This window comes from Aquarana catesbeiana, linkage group LG03, assembly GCF_042186555.1.
Source record: "Aquarana catesbeiana isolate 2022-GZ linkage group LG03, ASM4218655v1, whole genome shotgun sequence".
Classification (NCBI taxonomy): domain Eukaryota; kingdom Metazoa; phylum Chordata; class Amphibia; order Anura; family Ranidae; genus Aquarana; species Aquarana catesbeiana.
The window spans coordinates 680,682,441-680,700,229 of NC_133326.1; the positions used below are offsets into that span (position 1 = coordinate 680,682,441).

The window sequence follows — 17,789 nt, forward strand, 5'->3', positions numbered from 1 at the left end:
TTTGCTGTAATAAATATCCCCCAAAAATATATAAAAAAACAAGTGAAGGCCAATATGTATTCTTCTACATATTTTTGGTAAACAATTCGCAATAAGCGTATATTGATTGGTTTGCGCAAAAGTTATTGTATTTACAAAATAGTTGATAGTTTTATGTCATTTTTATTATAATTTTTTTTGTTATTAGTAATGGCAGCGATCTGCGATTTTTATCGTGACTGCAACATTATGGCTGACACATCAGACACTTTTGACACTATTTTCGGACCATTATTATTATTATTATTATTATTATTATTATTATACAGGATTTATATAGCGCCAACAGTTTGCGCAGCGCTTTACAAGATGAGGGCAGACAGTACACTTACAATACAAATCAATACAGGAGGGATCAGAGGGCCCTGCTCGTTATAGAGCTTACAATCTAGGAGGGGGGGTCAAGTGGAAACAAAAGGTAATAACTGTGGGGGATGAGCTGATGGAAAAAATGAAAATACAGTTGTTAGGTGTGGGAAGGGTAGGCTTCTCTGAAGAGAAGGGTTTTCAGGGATCGTCTAAAAGCTAATAAAGTAGGAGATAAGTGGACAGATTGGGGTAGCGCATTCCATAGGATTGGAGAGGCTTTGGAAAAGTCCTGGAGGCGAGCGTGGGAGGAGGTGATGAGGGAGCTAGAGAGCAGAAGGTCTTGAGAGGAACGAAGAGAACGAGTAGGTTGGTATTTAGAGACTAAGCTAGTGATATAGCTGGGGGCGAAATTGTGTGATCAGTGCTATAAAAATGCACTGATTACTGTGTAAATGACACATGTAAATGGGGTTAGACACTAGGGGGCGATCAAGGGGTTAAGTGTGTCCTAGGGAGTGATTCTGTGGGGGGAGGGGCTACCTAGGACATGATAGCGATCACTGCTCCTGATGACAGGGAGCAGTAGATCTCTGTCATGACACAAGGCAGAACGGGGAAATGCCTTGTTTACATAGGCATCTCCTCATTCTACCTCTCCACACCACAATTGCGGGCCGCCGGAGAACATCGAGTTCCTGGGACCCGCAGGCATGCTCCCATGGCCCGAAAGGCGGCAAATTTAAAAAGGACGTACCTGTACGCCCATTTGTCCGCCTGTGCCATCCTGCCAACATACATCTGTGTGCGGCAGTCGGAAAGCGGTTAAGGGGAACCCTGTGCCAAAACTTTAAAAAATGGCGTAGGGATTCCCCCCCAATCCATACCAGACCCTTATCCAAGCACGCAACCTGTCAGGCTGCAGGAAAAGAGGGGGGGACAAGAGAGAGGCCCCCCCTGAACCATACCAGGCCACGTGCCCTAAACATGGGGAGGGTGCTTGCTGTCCCCATGTTGATGTGGACAAGGGCCTCATCCCCACAACCCTTACCCGGTGGTTGTGGGGGTCTGTGGGCAGGGGGCTTATCGGAAACTGGAAGCCCCCTTTAACAAGGGGACCCCCAGATCCCGGCCTCCCCCCTGTGTAAATTGGTAATGGGTACAGGAAACACTTTGGGACAAGTCCTTTATTAAAAAATAAAAAAATAAAAATGTCCCATGATGTAAATCCATCTCACGTCGCCTGACAAGCCGAAAAAAGAAAAAAAAAGCTGCAACAGCTCCGCCTCCATGGCAGGCTCCCGCCAAGTGACGCTTCTTCTCAATGACAGCTGTTATATAGCTGAGGGTGGGGCTACTCAGTGACGTATACAGGCGATCCCGCCTTCCTCTAAAGTCACGTGGCATCAGAGGGGGGGGCGGGGTCACCCGTTTACGTCACCGCTATATAACAGCTGTCAAGCGTCACTCGGCGGGAGCCTCCCATTTGGGATTTACATCATGGGACATTTTTATTTTTTAACAAAGGATTTGTCCCAAAGTGTCTCCTGTCTTATTTACAATTTTTGACACTTTTTTTGTGAAATGGTAGGGGTACAAGGTACCCCTACCATTTCACACAGGGGGAGAGGCCGGGATCTGGGGGTCCCCTTGTTAAAGGGGGCTTGCAGATTCCGATATGCCCCCGCCCACAGACCCCGCAACCACCAGGCAAGGGTTGTGGGGATGAGGCAGATGTCCCCATCAACATGGGGACAAGATGCTTTGGGGGGCTACTCCAAAGCACCCTCTCCATGTTGATGGCATGTGGCCTGGTACGGTTCAGGAGGGGGGCCCGCTATCTCATCCCCCCCTCTTTTCCAGCAGCCTGCCATGTTGAGTGCTCAGATAAGGGTCTGGTATGGATTTGTGGGGGGTCCCTACGCCATTTTTTTTTTTAATTTTTGGTTCGGGGTGCCCCTTAATATTCATACCAGACCCAAAGGGCCTGGTAATGGACTGGGGGTTGAACCCATGCCATTTTTTTCAGTGAGTTTTATCTATATTCCTGGGATCCGACAATTCATTACAGCCGCAATCAGTTTTAAATAATTTTTTTCCTTTAGAAATGTCATTTTGTGCAGGGACTGTTCTAAACACGGGAAAGATGCACCACTTTACAGGCATACTATAGACACCCCCAGGTACAATATTTAAAGGAATATTTCATTTTCATTGTTTCACTTTAAGCATTATTAAAATCACTGCTCCCGAAAAAAACGGCCGTTTTTAAAACTTTATTTTTTTGCATTGATCCATGTCCCCTGGGGCAAAACCCAGGTCCCCAAACACTTTTTATGGCAATAACTTGCATATAAGCCTTTAAAATTAGCACTTTTGGTTTTTCATGTTAGTGTCCCATAGACTTTAACAGGGTTCCGCGGCTTTCGAATTTGCCGCAAACACCGCATATTGTTCGCTGTTCGCCGAACATCCGAACAACCAAAGTTCGGCCCGAACTTATGCTCGGGCCGAACCGTTCGCCCATCTCTAGTCATGACTTTGAAGTTTAATACCAGGTTATGGCAGCAGCTAGCTGCCATAACACCAGTATAATTTTGTTCTGTGGGCGATCCGGCATCTGATAAAAGTAATCCCAGCAGCGGATTCACCACAAGATCACTTTTAGAGACAGCGGGAGAGGTACCCCCTTACGCTTTCAGCTTGTTTCCGGGTTTACCGGAGCTGTCGATAAGCCCCGAACCGATCTGATCCGTTGGATGGATATTTGCTTTATGCCCTTGGAGGACCAGAGCGAACACCAACGTTACTTCTGGTTCTTCTGGCTCTTGGGCTTAAAGAGATGATTTTTTTTTATTCAAATGTCAAAATTTATTTTTTCTTTTGCTTTTAAAGGTATATAAGAGATTTGGGGTCTTTTTGACCCCGGATCTCTCAATAAAGAGGACCTGTCATGCTTATTTCTATTACAAGGGATGTTAACATTCATTGCAATAAAAATTAAAGTGATCAAAAAAAATAAATAAAGGGACAGTGTAAAAAAATAAAATAAATAATAATAATTAAAAAAAAAAATTCAAGCGCCCCATACCTTCGTGCTTGTAACCTATAAAAATTGTTAAAGCGTCACCTATGGAGATTTTTGAGTACCATAGTTTTCACCACTACACGAGTGCTTGGAATTTTAAAGTGTGACATAATAGATATCTATTTACTCGGCGTGACATCATCTTTCACAATATACAAAAAAATTGCACTCTTTATAATGTTTTTTTTTTTTTAATTCAAGTGTATTTCTTCCAAAAAAAAGTGTTCGAAAGACCGCTGCAGAAATTCAGTGTGAAATAAAATATTATTTAACGAACGCCATTTTATTCTCTAGGGCAGGCATCACTAAATGGTGGACTGCGGTCCAGATCAAGTCACTGTCCCTTCCGAACCCAGGGGGGCATAAAGGATTACTGGGGGGGGTAAGGTAAAGGGGCAGAAATCTCTGACATAAAGGGGTAGATAGCCCTACTGAGGGGGTTAATGTAAAGGGGCAGACAGCACTGCTGTAGGGGCAGTGTAGGGGGCAGTGCTGTTGAGGGGGTAATGTAAAGGGGGGGGGGGTATATGAAGGGAGCAGACGACACCACTGGGGAGGGCAGAGGACACTACTGTGGGGGTTGATGTGAGAGGGGCAGAGGACAGAGGCTGTGGGGGACAGTGCTGTGGGAGGGGGGTGATGTGAAGGGGGTACAGAACACTACAGAGGACACTGATGTAAGAACAGGGTTGTGATATAACAGGATAGGGGCTGTGATGTGAAGGACCTGAGTCATTGGTCATAAATGTGATTCGTACCTCTGCTGGATGAAATTTTTATTGATCGGACCTCCATGAATTTTAATTCCATACCCCTGCTCTAGGATCCCTGCTAAAAAAAATATATAATGTTTGGGGGTTTGAAGTAATGGCAAAAAATACTAATTTACACTTGTAAATAAAAAGGTCCAGGCCTGGTCTTCAAGTGGTTAAACTCCTGTCAGGTTTTTATCTCTGCCTGGGTCTACTTTGGGAACACATACCTAATCTTTACAGAGTGAGAGCAAATCCCCTCTTAAAGTGATACTAAATTCTAATTTTGTGTTTGATAAAAAAAACAAACATGTTTTACTTACCTCCTCTGTGTAGTGGTTTTGCACAGAGCAGCCCGGATCCTCCTCTTCTCGGGTCTCTCTTCAGAGCCCCTCCTTCCTGCTGAGTGCCCCCATAGAAAGCAGCTTGCTATGGGGGCACCCGAGCTGAGCCGCAGCTCCCTGTGTCCATTCAGACACAGAGCTGCGGACCGTCCCCGCCCCCTCTCTATCCTCATTGGCCCACTGACTTTGATTGACAGCAGCGAGAACCAATGGCGCTTCGCTGCGGTCTCAGCCAATGAGGAGGGAGAGCTGGACAGCCGAGTCTCTTGTGCAACATCGCTGGATCGAGATGGGGCTCAGGTAAGTATGGGGGGAGGGGGACTGCGGGGGACTGCTGCACGCAGAATTTTTCTTTATCTGACTGTATAACCTTCTGACTTTACAACCACTTTAAGATGGCCATACAGATTTTCAAACAAATGTTGGTATGAACATTTGTACAAACATCTCATCTGTATATTTGATGACAGATGTCCTTTGATAGTACCTTTAAAAAAGTTTGCATTTAACATTTGATTTTGGAGTGAATGGACTTTCCTGGACAAAAACCACAAGCACTGTAAGAAATTATTTTCTTCAAGAAAATGTTTCCATCCTGCTCCTTCAAATTTTGTTGTCATTGCAGTAAATAAAATAAAAACTTCCATTGAACTCTGCAAACCATTAGAAAATTGAATAAACATTATTAAAAAGAAGAAATTCAAACAAAATTCTACTAGTGTATGGCCAACTTTAGACAGTTGTCACCACAATAGGTGTTCCCAATTGAAGATTTCCCATCATCTCCTGCTCCGGTGACAACTGTACAGTTTTAGCATTTCCAGTGACAATGGTCATCGGGGCAAAGAGAGAGGATGAATCTCCCCAGCAGGGAAAGAGGCATCAATAAACACCTGACAGGGCTACTAACACTGAGCTCTCTATGTCTCCTCCGTGACTTTCACCATTGCCTGCCCCAGCTGCTATAACCAAAACCTGCTTAGCTAGTCGGCGCCTTAGTGGTGGTGGAATGATATCCGTGACACCCACCACATGTACGTACGTTGTAATAAGTAAAACCAATAGGGGTAAGAAGGATCATTTTAGTAATATGAAGTCATTCTTAGACATACTTAAAGTGTTACTAAACCCACAACAGTAATATCAGTCTGTATTTGCATGCAAAGCGTGCTTGTTATACTCACTGTGAAAACTAAGGGGTTAACCCTCTGCACATTGTGTAAAAAGGCTGTTTTAATCTGTCTTCTCTGATCCTCCCCTTCTTCCACTGTCCCCAATCCATCTGCTGATAGAATAGAGTCTTGTGGGCATTCTGCACATTCTCAGTTTGGTGTGTATTGTGGAGGTTATTTTTTTTGGAGGGTGCATGTGATCAGCACAGGGCCAATCAGCACTGTCTAGATAGAGGGTCAGGGGTCCTGAAGCCTCCTAGAACATTCAGAGCAGAATAAAAACTCTTCCTCCAAGCTTTAAACAGACACTGATAGAAGGCAGAAGACTGCTATATACTGCTGATGAGAAAAGGTATTTAGCCGTTTATATTTACTAAAACTATTGCATTTCCATGTTCTGTGTACTGTGGAAGATCAGATATAGTGAATGCAGAGTCCTGGGTTTAGTAACACTTTAAAGGGATTTAGTCCATTTTACTTTACAAATCATCTTTGTTCTACACTATGTACATGACAAAGTGTTTACAGAGCACTATGGATTATCTAAAGAGACAGCCTAGCAGCAGTAACATCCTTTCAGACACTGAGTGCTGGTTCACACCATAAAGATGTGTCTGAGCATATGTTTTTTTGGGCGTTCCCAGGTGTGGCATTTTGCACAGTCTATTAGTTTAAATGGGCTGCCAAATACGTGGGAACATGCAAAAAGTACTGCAGGCACAATTTCTATAATTGTGCTACACCAAACTACTTGGTATTGCAGTACCATATGTTTTGGTGGCTCCAAATGCACCCATGTTTGCTAGATGTGCGGGGGTGCCAGGGCCAGATTAACGTAGGGGCTATTGGAGCTGCAGCTCCAGGCCCCTACTTTAATATAGACCCAGCAGGGTTGGACTGACCATTTGCGCACTGCCATTTCCCTACTGATGCCGCCCACTGCCAAACCCAGCCCCAAATGCAATTGGAAAAAAAATAAAAAAAATAAAAATGAATATGTAAAAAATAATTAAAAAAATGAAATAAAAATATTTAAAAGAACTGCTAACACCATCCACTGCTCTACTGACTCCATCCACTGCCCTCCACTGCCCCCCCCCCAAAAGCATTGTGGAAAAAAAAAAGTTCAATTGTAAAATAATAAAAAACTAAAAATAAATAAAAATGTAAATGATAAAAGATTGCAACAAATAATTAAAAAAATCAAAAATGTAAAATAAGTATAAAGAAAATTTAGGCTCATTCACACGGGTTCTCTTGCACATACAGTGTGAATGAGCAGTTTGTTTAAAATACTTAATTTGTTATAATAAAAAATTGTTTGCGTTTAATTTTATTTATTAACCATATAAAAGGCCCTCCAAAATCCTCAGCACCAGGCCCATGATGCTCATAATCCAGTCCTGGGGGGGGCAAGAATTAATAGCACCCACAAGCATCTACAGATGGCAAAAAGCACTACAAGTGGTGTGCACAAGCCCTAAAACCTGAATAAGAGCTGTAGAGAAGGTGTAGAGCAGGGATATGCAATTAGCGGACCTCCAGCTGTTGCAAAACTACAAGTCCCATCATGCCTCTGCCTCTGGGTGTCATGCTTGTGGCTGTCAGAGTCTTGCTATGCCTCATGGGACTTGTAGTTCTGCAACAGCTGGAGGTCCGCTAATTGCATATCCCTGGTGTAGAGCAAGGAGTCACTTTTCTGATTCACTTGTGTGTAAATTTCAGCTTGAGCTATTGAGCAGTGGTGGCCCGCCCATAGAAGGTACACGGGCGCCACCCCCCCATCCATGCGTCTGGCCCCCTGATCTACATAGCAGGGCACCAGATTATGGATTCCAATGGGGGGAGGGGTTTTTTGAAGCACATGATTAAAGCCAGAGGCTCTATAAGGCTTCAAAAAAGCGTGGACTTGGGGCGCAGAGCACTGCACCCTGATCCCACCCAGTTGTGTGACACTAGCGAATGATTATTCGCTATCGCCACACACTGGTCCTCCTCCCAGCCAATCAGGAAGTGGGTCTGAGACCTGTCACCCGATTGGCTGAAAGGACAAGTGATCCTATTGGGCGCTTAGGAAAAGGAGGGAGGAGCCATACGACGGAAGCTGCTGTGTTACATACAGGCAGAAGACACAGGAGAACGCTCACCACCCATAAAAGCCCGCTGGCCACCGGAGCCCGCAACCTGCCTGCTGCCTGAAGGACCCGCAACCCGCCAGCTGCCAGCAGGAACCCAACCACCACTCACCTGCAAGATAGGGTAAGTGCCGAGGGGGGTACCCTCGACTGACTAACGGGGGGGGGGGGGTGGTTGTTTGTTGCCCCCCACAAAAACAAAACACCAGCCACCACTGCTATTGAGCCCTGTAAACAACTACATTTTTGTAACATGAGGCATGGAGAAACTGGAAAGCAATGCTTATTATTTACCTACCTAAAAAGGAAAATATATATATTTAAAGTGAATATTTTAGCCCTGACCTTTGGATATAAAGAACACATATTTTTCCATGTTAGTATTTTTTTCCTATCAATATTTGTTTCTTTCATTTAAAAAATGAATAACAATAAATGCAAAAAATGTACCTATAATATGAAGATCTGGTCCAGAATGGTTAGATGATGTTTTTCCATTACTTGTAGAAGTTTCTATTCCCCACTGATAGGATCCTTGGTGTTTATGATTCACTTGATTTATTTTGAAGGATAAAATAGAATCCTTGAACAAGCAGCTTTCTGTAGGTGTCCCCCGTCCTATATGGCAGGCAGTAACATCGGGTAAAGTATTTACATTCCTAATTCTAATACGACTGAGAAGTGTCACATTTTCTCCAGGAGCAGCAAAGATAACCGGAATCGTCTCCACACCGGGTTCATGTTCATCTGACAGATTCAATAAAATTATTCAATTATACCTCAATGTACAGAACAAAAACAGCAACTTCTATTGGAATGTTTTTTTTTTAAAGTCATGACCAAGAGCTGCTGTTGACCGCTCAGTGCTGGGAGTGTGCATACCTCCCAACTGTCCCTGATTTGGAGGGACTGTCCCTGATTTGGAGCAATGTCCCTCTGTCCCTCATTCCTCCTCATTTGTCCCTCATTTTGGTCTGATCTATATAGTTGTATATAAAATGCGCTTTTTATCTTTCAAAAAAGTGTTTCCCAGTGCTAAACCTTTCATCCAAATTCTAAAATTGCTGCATTTGTAAATTTTAAAAGCCAATATAAAGGAATAGTAGTGGTAAAAAAAGCCCTTGTAGATTTAATTAACCTTTTTTTTTTGGTTAATTCTCTTTTAAGGGGGTGTGGCAGGAGGTGTGTCCCATGCCTACATACATTTGCTAGTAGGTGTCCCTCATTCCTATCTCAAAATGTTAGGAGGTATGAGTGTGCATCATGTTACAGACAGTGTACTCCATGAAAGTACTTTTCTCAATAGAGAAGGAGGGAGTGTGACCCTGCTGTACCATTGGTGTGCCTGTTCTATCTGAAAACCCAAAGCTGGTAACCATTGCACCTCAGAAAGAGGTCAGGGCAGGGGCAGACTGACCATTCGGGCACTCGGGCACTGCTCGAGGGCCCCATGCCACTAAGGGGCCCCATCAGGGTTGCCAGCCTCAATAAAACCAGGGACAGTATGTAAAAAACTGTGTTTTTTTAAAAATCCCAAGATTATAGCTGCCCCGCCTCTCCAGTACCTTTTCAGTGTGTTTATGTGTATTCTGTGTGTGTATACTGTGTGTGTAAATTGTGTGTCTGTATACTGTATGTGTGTGTATACTGTGTGGCCCCATAATCTATTGCCTGGGGGCCCCATAATCTCCTATTGCCCGTTGGCCCCATAATCTTCTCCTATTTCCCGGGGGCCCCATAATCTTCTCCTATTTCCCGGGGGCCCCATGAGTTGTCAGTCTGCCCCTGGGTCAGGGCATTCCTTGAGTGTAGATTTCTCCAAGATCCAGCTGCCTGCACAATGTAGGACATCTTTCATTTACAGGTAAGTGATGTGACTAAAGCTGTGGGGATTTTTTTGTTAGCTAAACCTTAGCTTTAACTACTACAAACTGTATGTACAGTAAAACCTTGGATTGAGAGCATAATTTGTTCCGGAAACACGCTTGTAATCCAAAGCACTTGTATATCAAAGCAAATTTCCCCATAAGAAATAATGGAAACTCTGTTGACTCTGTTGAAGTCCTTCAGTTTATAGTCCATATAAAAAGATTATAGCAATGTGATAGGTTGTGTAACCATAAAATGTCCATCCACAAATGGAAGCCTCCACAAGGGGATTAGAAGCTAAATCCAGCATGAGCTCCAGAGTATAAAAGAGAAGAGAGGCGCCTCTAAGTGTAGCAATATGGTTACATTTAATGGAGGTACAACATTTAGTAACTCACATGGTTGATGAATTAAACAGGCACATCTAATGCCCTGTACACACGACCGGTTTTGCCGTTGGAATAAACTCTGAACGTTTTTCAGACGGAATTCCGCTCAAGCTGTCTTGCATACACACGGTCACACCCAATTCCGACCGTCAAGAACGTGGTGATGTACAACACGTACAGCGGAACAACACGTACGACGTCTCGTACTTGCTTCAGAGCATGTGTCATTTTTGGTACGTCGGAACAGCATACAGACGAGCGGTTTTCCTGATAGGAATTTGTTCCGTCGGAAAAATATAGAACATGTTCTCTATCTAAGTCCGTCTGAATTTTGGACGTAAAAAGTCCGATGGGGCATACACACGGTCGGAATATACGATGAAAAGCTCCCATCTGACTTTTTCTGTTGGAAATTCCGACCGTGTGTACGGGGCATAAGTATGCAGACATCCGGGGTAAAGCTGTCCACATAGACCATCCCCCGCACCACCGGCTCTCACAGCTTTCAGTCTGCCATCGTGACCAGGAAGACTACCCTGCAGTAGAGCGATCTGAAAGCGATGCTTGAACCGCTCGTGGAGCGCAGCCTGGAAGGGATGATGTCAATGGCGATGCGGAGGGCGGTCTATGTGGACAGCTTTACCCTGGATGCCTGCATACTTAGATGTGCCTGTTTTAATCATCAACCATGTGAGTTGCTAAATGTTGTACCTTCATTAAATGTAACCATATTGCTACACTTAGAGGCTCCTCTCTTCTCTTTTACACTCTGTTGTGACATGAGGCTACTTGTATATCAAGTCAAAATTTAATAAAAAATGTTGCTTGTCTTGCAAAATGCTCTCAAACCAAGTTACTCTCAATCCAAGGTTTTACTGTATAAAGATTTTTTTTTTTTAAAGTATGATACTAATCACTTCTCAAAGTGTTTGTAAAGTCAGAAGGTTTTTTTATCTTAACCAGTTCCAGATCGCCTATCGCACATTTACTGCAGCAGGGTGGCCCGGCTGCACGAAACAATGTACCTGTACCTTCCTGGTCTGGGGCATGGGAGCGTGCTGCCGGTGACCTGCTCTTGCTGTGATCGGACACAGCGGGAGCCAATCAGCGGGTCCGACTGCCTTGATGGCCACCGGCAAACCCGCGATTGTTTGACTGGATGACAGAACGGCGGTCTGCCTATGTAAACAAGGCAGACTGTCATTCTGTCACACAGGAAGAAAGAGATCTGTGATTCTTAGCCCACACAGGGAACACATTTAACCCTTTGATCGCCCCTAATGTTAACCCCTTCCCTGCCAGTGTCATTTATACTGTGTCAGTGCATATTTAGATTAAGATAATTAAGATAAAAAACCTTCTGTGTGCAGCACCCCCCCCCAGTACTTACCTGAGCCCCCCTCTTTCCAGCAATGTCCACAAGTGCCTCATCAGTCCTGGACTCTACCTCCTGATTGGCTGAGACACAGCAGCCATTGACTCCCGCTGCTGTCAATCAAACTCAGCCAACCAGGAGAGAGAAGGGGCAGGACTGAACCGCGGCTCTATGTCTGAATGGACACAGGGAGCTGCAGCTCGGCTCAGGTGCCCCCATAGCAAGCTGCTTGCTGTGGGGGCACTCAACAGGAGGGAGGGGCCAGGAGCTCCAGCCAGGGACCTGAGAAGAGAAGGATCTGGGCTGCCCTTTGCAAAACTAACTACACAGAGCAGGTAAGTATAACATGTTTGTTATTTAAAAAATAACAAGACTTTACAATCACTTTAAAGCAGAAATCCAGAGGGAACAAAAATTGGAAGCAGCCCAAGTAAAAAAGGTTACCTGTAATGATGGGTTTTCTATGCTTGAATGGCTGTTGTGTAGAGTACAAACCCTATCTTCACTCAAGCCAGATTTTACACTCTGGTGTCAATTCGCTAACATTTGTCCAATGAGATATTTGTGTTTTTTTTACTACTGGTAGATACTGCAAATGTTGGCCGCCAATGTTCATCATGATTAACATGGACCTGCATCGCTGAAGGATGTGACTGATGATGGAGAGCCAGGATCTGGAAGCCCCTATTGATAAAGATGACTTCCAGATTATGATAAGCCCCCCCCCACGTCTGAAAACCCCACAACCACGGGGTCAGGGATGCTAAGAAGAGTCCATGGTCCTCATTAGCATGGGCATATGGCCTGGTATGGTTCAGGAGGGGGGGCTGGGCAAATGCTTCTCCTCCCCTTTTGCTCAGATCAGGATCTGGTATAGAATTCGAGGACCTCACAATTGTTTTTTAACCTCTTGCCCCTGCCGCCACCCCCTGGATCTTTAAGAGACTCTAAATGCCATCTAAAATCATTCCCCATGGAATTGAAAATTGCAACAGTGCGATCAGCTGTACATGTGCTAAAAAGGCCCACACAGCTGAGCTGTGGGAAGTGGGCTGGGAGATAACAGCTCCACAATCTGATGGAATAGGGTAGCTGCTCTCTACTCTTCCATGAGGCTGCCTCTGGAGCACAATGTAAAAACTATAAAAAAATATGTAAAAAAGGGGGAACACCAGCGATGCAGTCATTAAAACTGCGGCTGACAATTTAAAAAGAAGGGGAAGGCGGGGGGCAAAAAAAAGACAAAAAAAAAAACACGCAGCAACCAAAAAAAATAAATAAAAGGGGTATACAGCACTGTATACATAACTAAATGTTATGTAATGCTGTGATAAACACTGTACTACACTAACACACTACACTGACACACTATACTAACATTACACTAACACTCAGAGTCAAATGGTATGTAGCACCCTCTAGCTAGGTGCTAGTATACATAGTTGTTAGTGTAGGTAAATTAGCCTGGCTAAGAGCCAGGCCTGGGTTGAATCTGGGTCAGGGTTGAGTGATTCAGGGAGGCTGGATGACTCATCAAGCAGCACCTCTGGTAACTCCCCCTGCTCTCTGGAACCTTGGAGAAGCTTCCAGAAGTAGAGGGTGGAGTCTAGGAGGAGCTGCTTGGAGTACAGGTATTGATGATCCCCAGAAAAGTGGTCTGGCAGAGGGCGGGCACCTCTTAATTACTCTTGGGTTATGCCAGCAGGGGCAGTTGTATGGAAGATGGAGAAGGAGTGCTGAGGTGCCCCCTAGTTTGGGGGGGTGACCTCGGGCATGGGGCTTGGTTGCTGGAGAGACCTTCTATAACATAGACATCCTTCCTGGAGGCATGGGAGCAAGTGTGAGGACAGCAGGAGCAGGTCAGCATGTCCAGGAGTTCTCCAGGGAAAAGTCAGCCGGGTGGGCTGGTGAGTGTGCAGTCTAGGAGGACTGAGGAGAAGCAGCCAGGAGGGCTAGTGAAAGGGGCAACTGCAACCAGGAAGGCTGGCAGTGCATGAAGAGGTTTTGGGATCAGTAGCCACAGGAATGTAAGCTGGACACTGGACTTTGCTACACGACCAATGGGGCCCACCTGTCCCTACCTGTAAAACATTCTTGCTCTAATCTGAGTGCTTTGCCAGATTTACTAAAAGTGTCCCAGCTGAGTCTGTTTTTTGCAAGCAAGTGAAGTGCTGGAGGAAGAGAAAGGAGTGTATATAGACTGTTTATAGGAGAATGTGTCCCTGAAGTTTTGTGAAGTCAGGTGGGCATCATATTACCTTTACTCCCCATCCCAATTTTATCCCCCTCCCCCCACTAAAAATACAGAAACACTGGACTGTTTCCTGACTCAAGTGTGCCTTTGGAAGATTGGTGTGCCTGGCTGTGCAGGGTGGGGGATCCCATTCTACTTGCACCTCCTACGTGGGGTGTGCTACAGTTATGTAAAGCTGTGTTAAACACTGCACTACACTAACACACTACACTGACACACGCGCAGTACATTGTGGGGTGCTCGGATGGCGAACATACCGCCGAGCTACCCACAAATTCAAGTGTTTGCCAAACAGCGAACAGGCGATGTCGGTGCCGAATGTTTGCTTAGCTTAAACTTAGAGTATATGGCTGAATTATGTGGTCTATGGTCACATTTGTAGCTTTTAATTGCCAGAGTCCTCATCCTGACCCTTCAAACACCTTTTTCATCAGACAGCCCATTGTGATACCCTCTATATATGATCTAGTGAGCCATACCCAGGTATTTATCTGTGTTGGCCCTATAATTTACTCCAGCATTTTCTGTTTGTGTAGTCATACTTTAACACACTTTTTAATGATACCTAGTTCTATTCATTCATTTTTCTAGAACTGTTGCACCACTTGGAGGTTTTTCATCCCTTGTGCTTCTTGTGGACTTTTGGAGGGATTGCCCCTCTGGAGACATCCAGCCTTCTGTAAATATCTATGCACAAGTGTGTGTAAGGGTTCATGTACACTACAGTTTCTAAACTTGAGTTAAGGAGCTTTTGGCTTTTTTTTTCCAAAGCTCTAAACTCAACGCCAATAAAAAGGCTAGGTGTACACCTAGGCTTTTACTAGAGTATAGACGCTGCTGTGGTTAGGGGAGGTTCAAACTCCCTTAACCTTCCTTTCCTGAACATGGAAGAATCACATTCTGGATAGGAACTTTTGCGCAAACCGCTGCGCGATTTTGCTGCGTTTTGCATTTTCCTGCGTCTGGCAGTCAACCTATTCTGCGTGTATATTAGCCCAAAACACTAGACTCAGGTATACTGATGTTTTGTCATATACTCTTTCAACATCTGATATACTGTACAAATGACTCTTCCCCAGTGTATTATGGAATATATTGATATATACATTTTTTTTTGCAGAAAATCATCTTTAATATATATATCCCCCTGAAGAAGACTTACAAGTTGAAACGCATTGGGGTCTTTCATTTGATGCATTTCAGAAATATTGGATGTTGTCAAATACTGTATATGGAGATGTTTTCATGTATTTTTTTCTATGTATTACTGGTTTTAATGGTTGATACTAGGGTTGTCCCAATACTACTTTTTTAAGACCGAGTACAAGTGCTGATACTTTTTTTTCCAGTACTCGCCGATACTGATTACGGATACTTTTTTAATGTCATTTGACAGTTGCACTAGGAGGAGCACATGGAGGGGGAACGGGGGGGGCCGGAGGAGCACACGGAGGGGGAATGTAGGAGGATGGGGGGAACCAGAGGAGCGCATGGAGGAGGAACAGAGGAGGACAGGGGGGGAACCAGAGGAGCACACAGAGGAGCACAGAGGAGGACACAGAGGGGAGCCAGGGGAGGATACAGGGAACACTCAGGGATGATTGGTGAGGTGGTGGGAAAAATTGTAATCACCGATCTCCCTGTGTGACTTTCATTAAAGCAGCTGAAAGCTGCAGCTACTTTAATGAAAGCCACACAGGGAGATCGGTGATTATAACTTTCCCAGCCACTGCACTGATCATCCCTAAGTGTCCAGGTATCAGATTAGGCATCAGGAGCATTTGCACGAGTACTCCTGCAAAAAATCGGTATCAGGACCTATACTAGTATTGAGACAACCCTAGTTGATACCCAATAAAGCTTTGTTATATATTTTTTATAATTAGTCCTTGAATCACTTGGTACCGGGATGTGATTGCTTTGTTCCGATTTGGCAAGTTGGCAATACTTTTTATTATTATTTTATTCTTTTCTATTTTACAAGACATCATTTATTAAAGAACAGTCCAGAAAAAGAGACAAGGAGCAGAGCTTCAGAAGGATGGATGATCTGTTGGTCTTTCAATTCCTTTAGTCTTCCGACGGATTTCACTGTGACGGTCGAGGTGGTGTTGTAGGCCCAGATGCCTCCAGCTACAATTTTCATGCAAGAACAGCAGCGCCAGATTCCTACAGCCTTCCTCTTCATTTTGGTCTTGCCACAGAAGGAGCAGGTGTACTTGGCGTGTTGGCTAATTTCAATTTTCTTCACCATCTTCCTTAGGGAAGCACCATAACGGGTCCCATATTCACCCACAATGCCGACCTTCTTGGTGCGTTTGGCCATCTTTCTCTAGGACCCGAGCAGAAAAGGCGGCAATACTTTTTAACATTTTATGTGCAATATATTGACTATACAGTTTGGATAAATAAACTGTTTTTTACCGCTATACCTGGCGTTCATAAAGAACAGTCTAGAGAAACAGACAAGGAGCAGAACTTCAGAAGGATGGATGATCTGTTGGTCTTTCAATTCCTTTAGTCTTCCGATGGTGGATTTCACTGTGACGGCCGAGGTGGTGTTGTAGGTTCAGGCACCTCCAGCTACAATTTTCATGCAAGAACTGCAGCGCCAGATTCCTACAGCCTTCCTCTTCATTTTGGTCTTGCCACAGAAGGAGCAGGTGTACTAGGCGTGCTGGCTGATTTCAATTTTCTTGACCATCATCTTTTGGGAAGCACCATAACGGATCCCAAATTTACCCACAATGCCGACCTTCTTGGTACATTTGGCCATCTTCCTCTAGGATCCGAGAGGAAAGGGCAGCAATACTTTTTAACCTTTTATGTGCAATATATTGACTATACCATTTGGATAAACTGTGTTTTTTACTGCTATGCCTGGCCTTTGTGTGACCTTGGAGATAATATGAATGACTTTGTTTTGTGGATTCCTCAAACATGTTCATATGAGTAGCGAGCTGCCTGTAGTGGATCTTCTCATAAACCATCATTCAATGTGTGACCTTAGCGACCTTGTCCTGTGTTTGCTGTGGAAATCTAAATGCACATCAGAGGGTTGGATGTGAGCTTATAAGGAGGCAATTGGGCAGGATTTGTTAGATAGCTTTGACTGGACAACACTGTTAAATTGTTATATTGTACCTAAAGTGGTTGAAAAAATCTCCACAATAAACTCCCATGACAGGTTCTCTTATGGGTAATAGTAATGGCAGTGTGTTTGTTCTTCAGCAATATAATCTCTAAATCCCTTTTCCCAGCAGTGCTTTAGTGCAGTCAATGGTTTTCTCAGGTCTTTCTCCCAAGCAGAGAGACTCCAGTGGGAGGGGCTCACATTCCCTTGCTGGTTTAGTTTCAGTTTCAGGAGAGGAGGGGTGGAGCGAGAAGAGGAGGGGAGAGGAGTGCGGGGAGGGGCTTTACACAGACCATGGAAATGACGGGAAGGGAGGGGGAGAGGGGGAGATGCTGCAGAGAGAGCAGGATGATGGAAAGTCAGTTTACTGATAGGAACACAGGAACAGACAGGATCAACAAGGTATTGTACTATATGGAAAAGGATAATTAACATTAACATTAGCACAACAATTATGAAGGAAGGATCAAAGATAGGAAAGAAGGATCAATCGATCAAAGGAAGAATTGGTCAAAGGAAGGATCGATCGGACGATCGCAGGAAGGATCAATACATTGATCGCATGGAGGACTGGTCAATCGATCGCAGGAAGGATTGGTTGATCGATTGCAGGAAGGAAGGATCGATTGATCGATCGCAGGAATGATCAGTCGATTGATAGCAGGAATCATTGGTCACTTGCAAAAAAGATCAAAGGAACAGTTGATCGAAGTAAGGATCAAACGATCACAGGAAGTATTGATTCAGTATCAGTCAGTTGATCAAAGGAGCAATTAAAGGAGGGAACGATCGATCGCAGAAAAGATTGGTCGATCGATCGCAGGAAGGATCAATTTATCGATCGCAGGAAGGATCAGTCAATCTGTCACAGGAATCATCGGCCAATCGCAAAAGGGTTTAAAGGAAGGAAGGATCAAGCGATCGCAGCAAGCA

At 44.4% G+C, this 17,789-nt stretch overlaps 1 protein-coding gene and 1 pseudogene across 1 annotated transcript; both read right to left on the reverse strand.

The window, feature by feature from the left end:
• Positions 1-15,695: 15,695 nt before the first annotated feature.
• Positions 15,696-16,071, reverse strand: LOC141134746 (large ribosomal subunit protein eL43-like). The gene has a single exon (XM_073624185.1). It carries the CDS (start codon positions 16,047-16,049, stop codon positions 15,711-15,713), a length of 339 nt encoding a protein of 112 aa, XP_073480286.1. The 5' UTR covers positions 16,050-16,071; the 3' UTR covers positions 15,696-15,710.
• A 17-nt stretch (positions 16,072-16,088) lies between these two features.
• On the reverse strand, positions 16,089-16,499 carry LOC141134107 (large ribosomal subunit protein eL43-like; annotated as a pseudogene).
• Between the last annotated feature and the right edge of the window lie 1,290 nt (positions 16,500-17,789).

Excerpts from the sequence above, each read along its gene's own strand:
- LOC141134746 (XM_073624185.1), bottom strand. The coding sequence starts at position 16,049 with ATGGCCAAACGCACCAAGAAGGTCGGCATTGTGGGTGAATATGGGACC.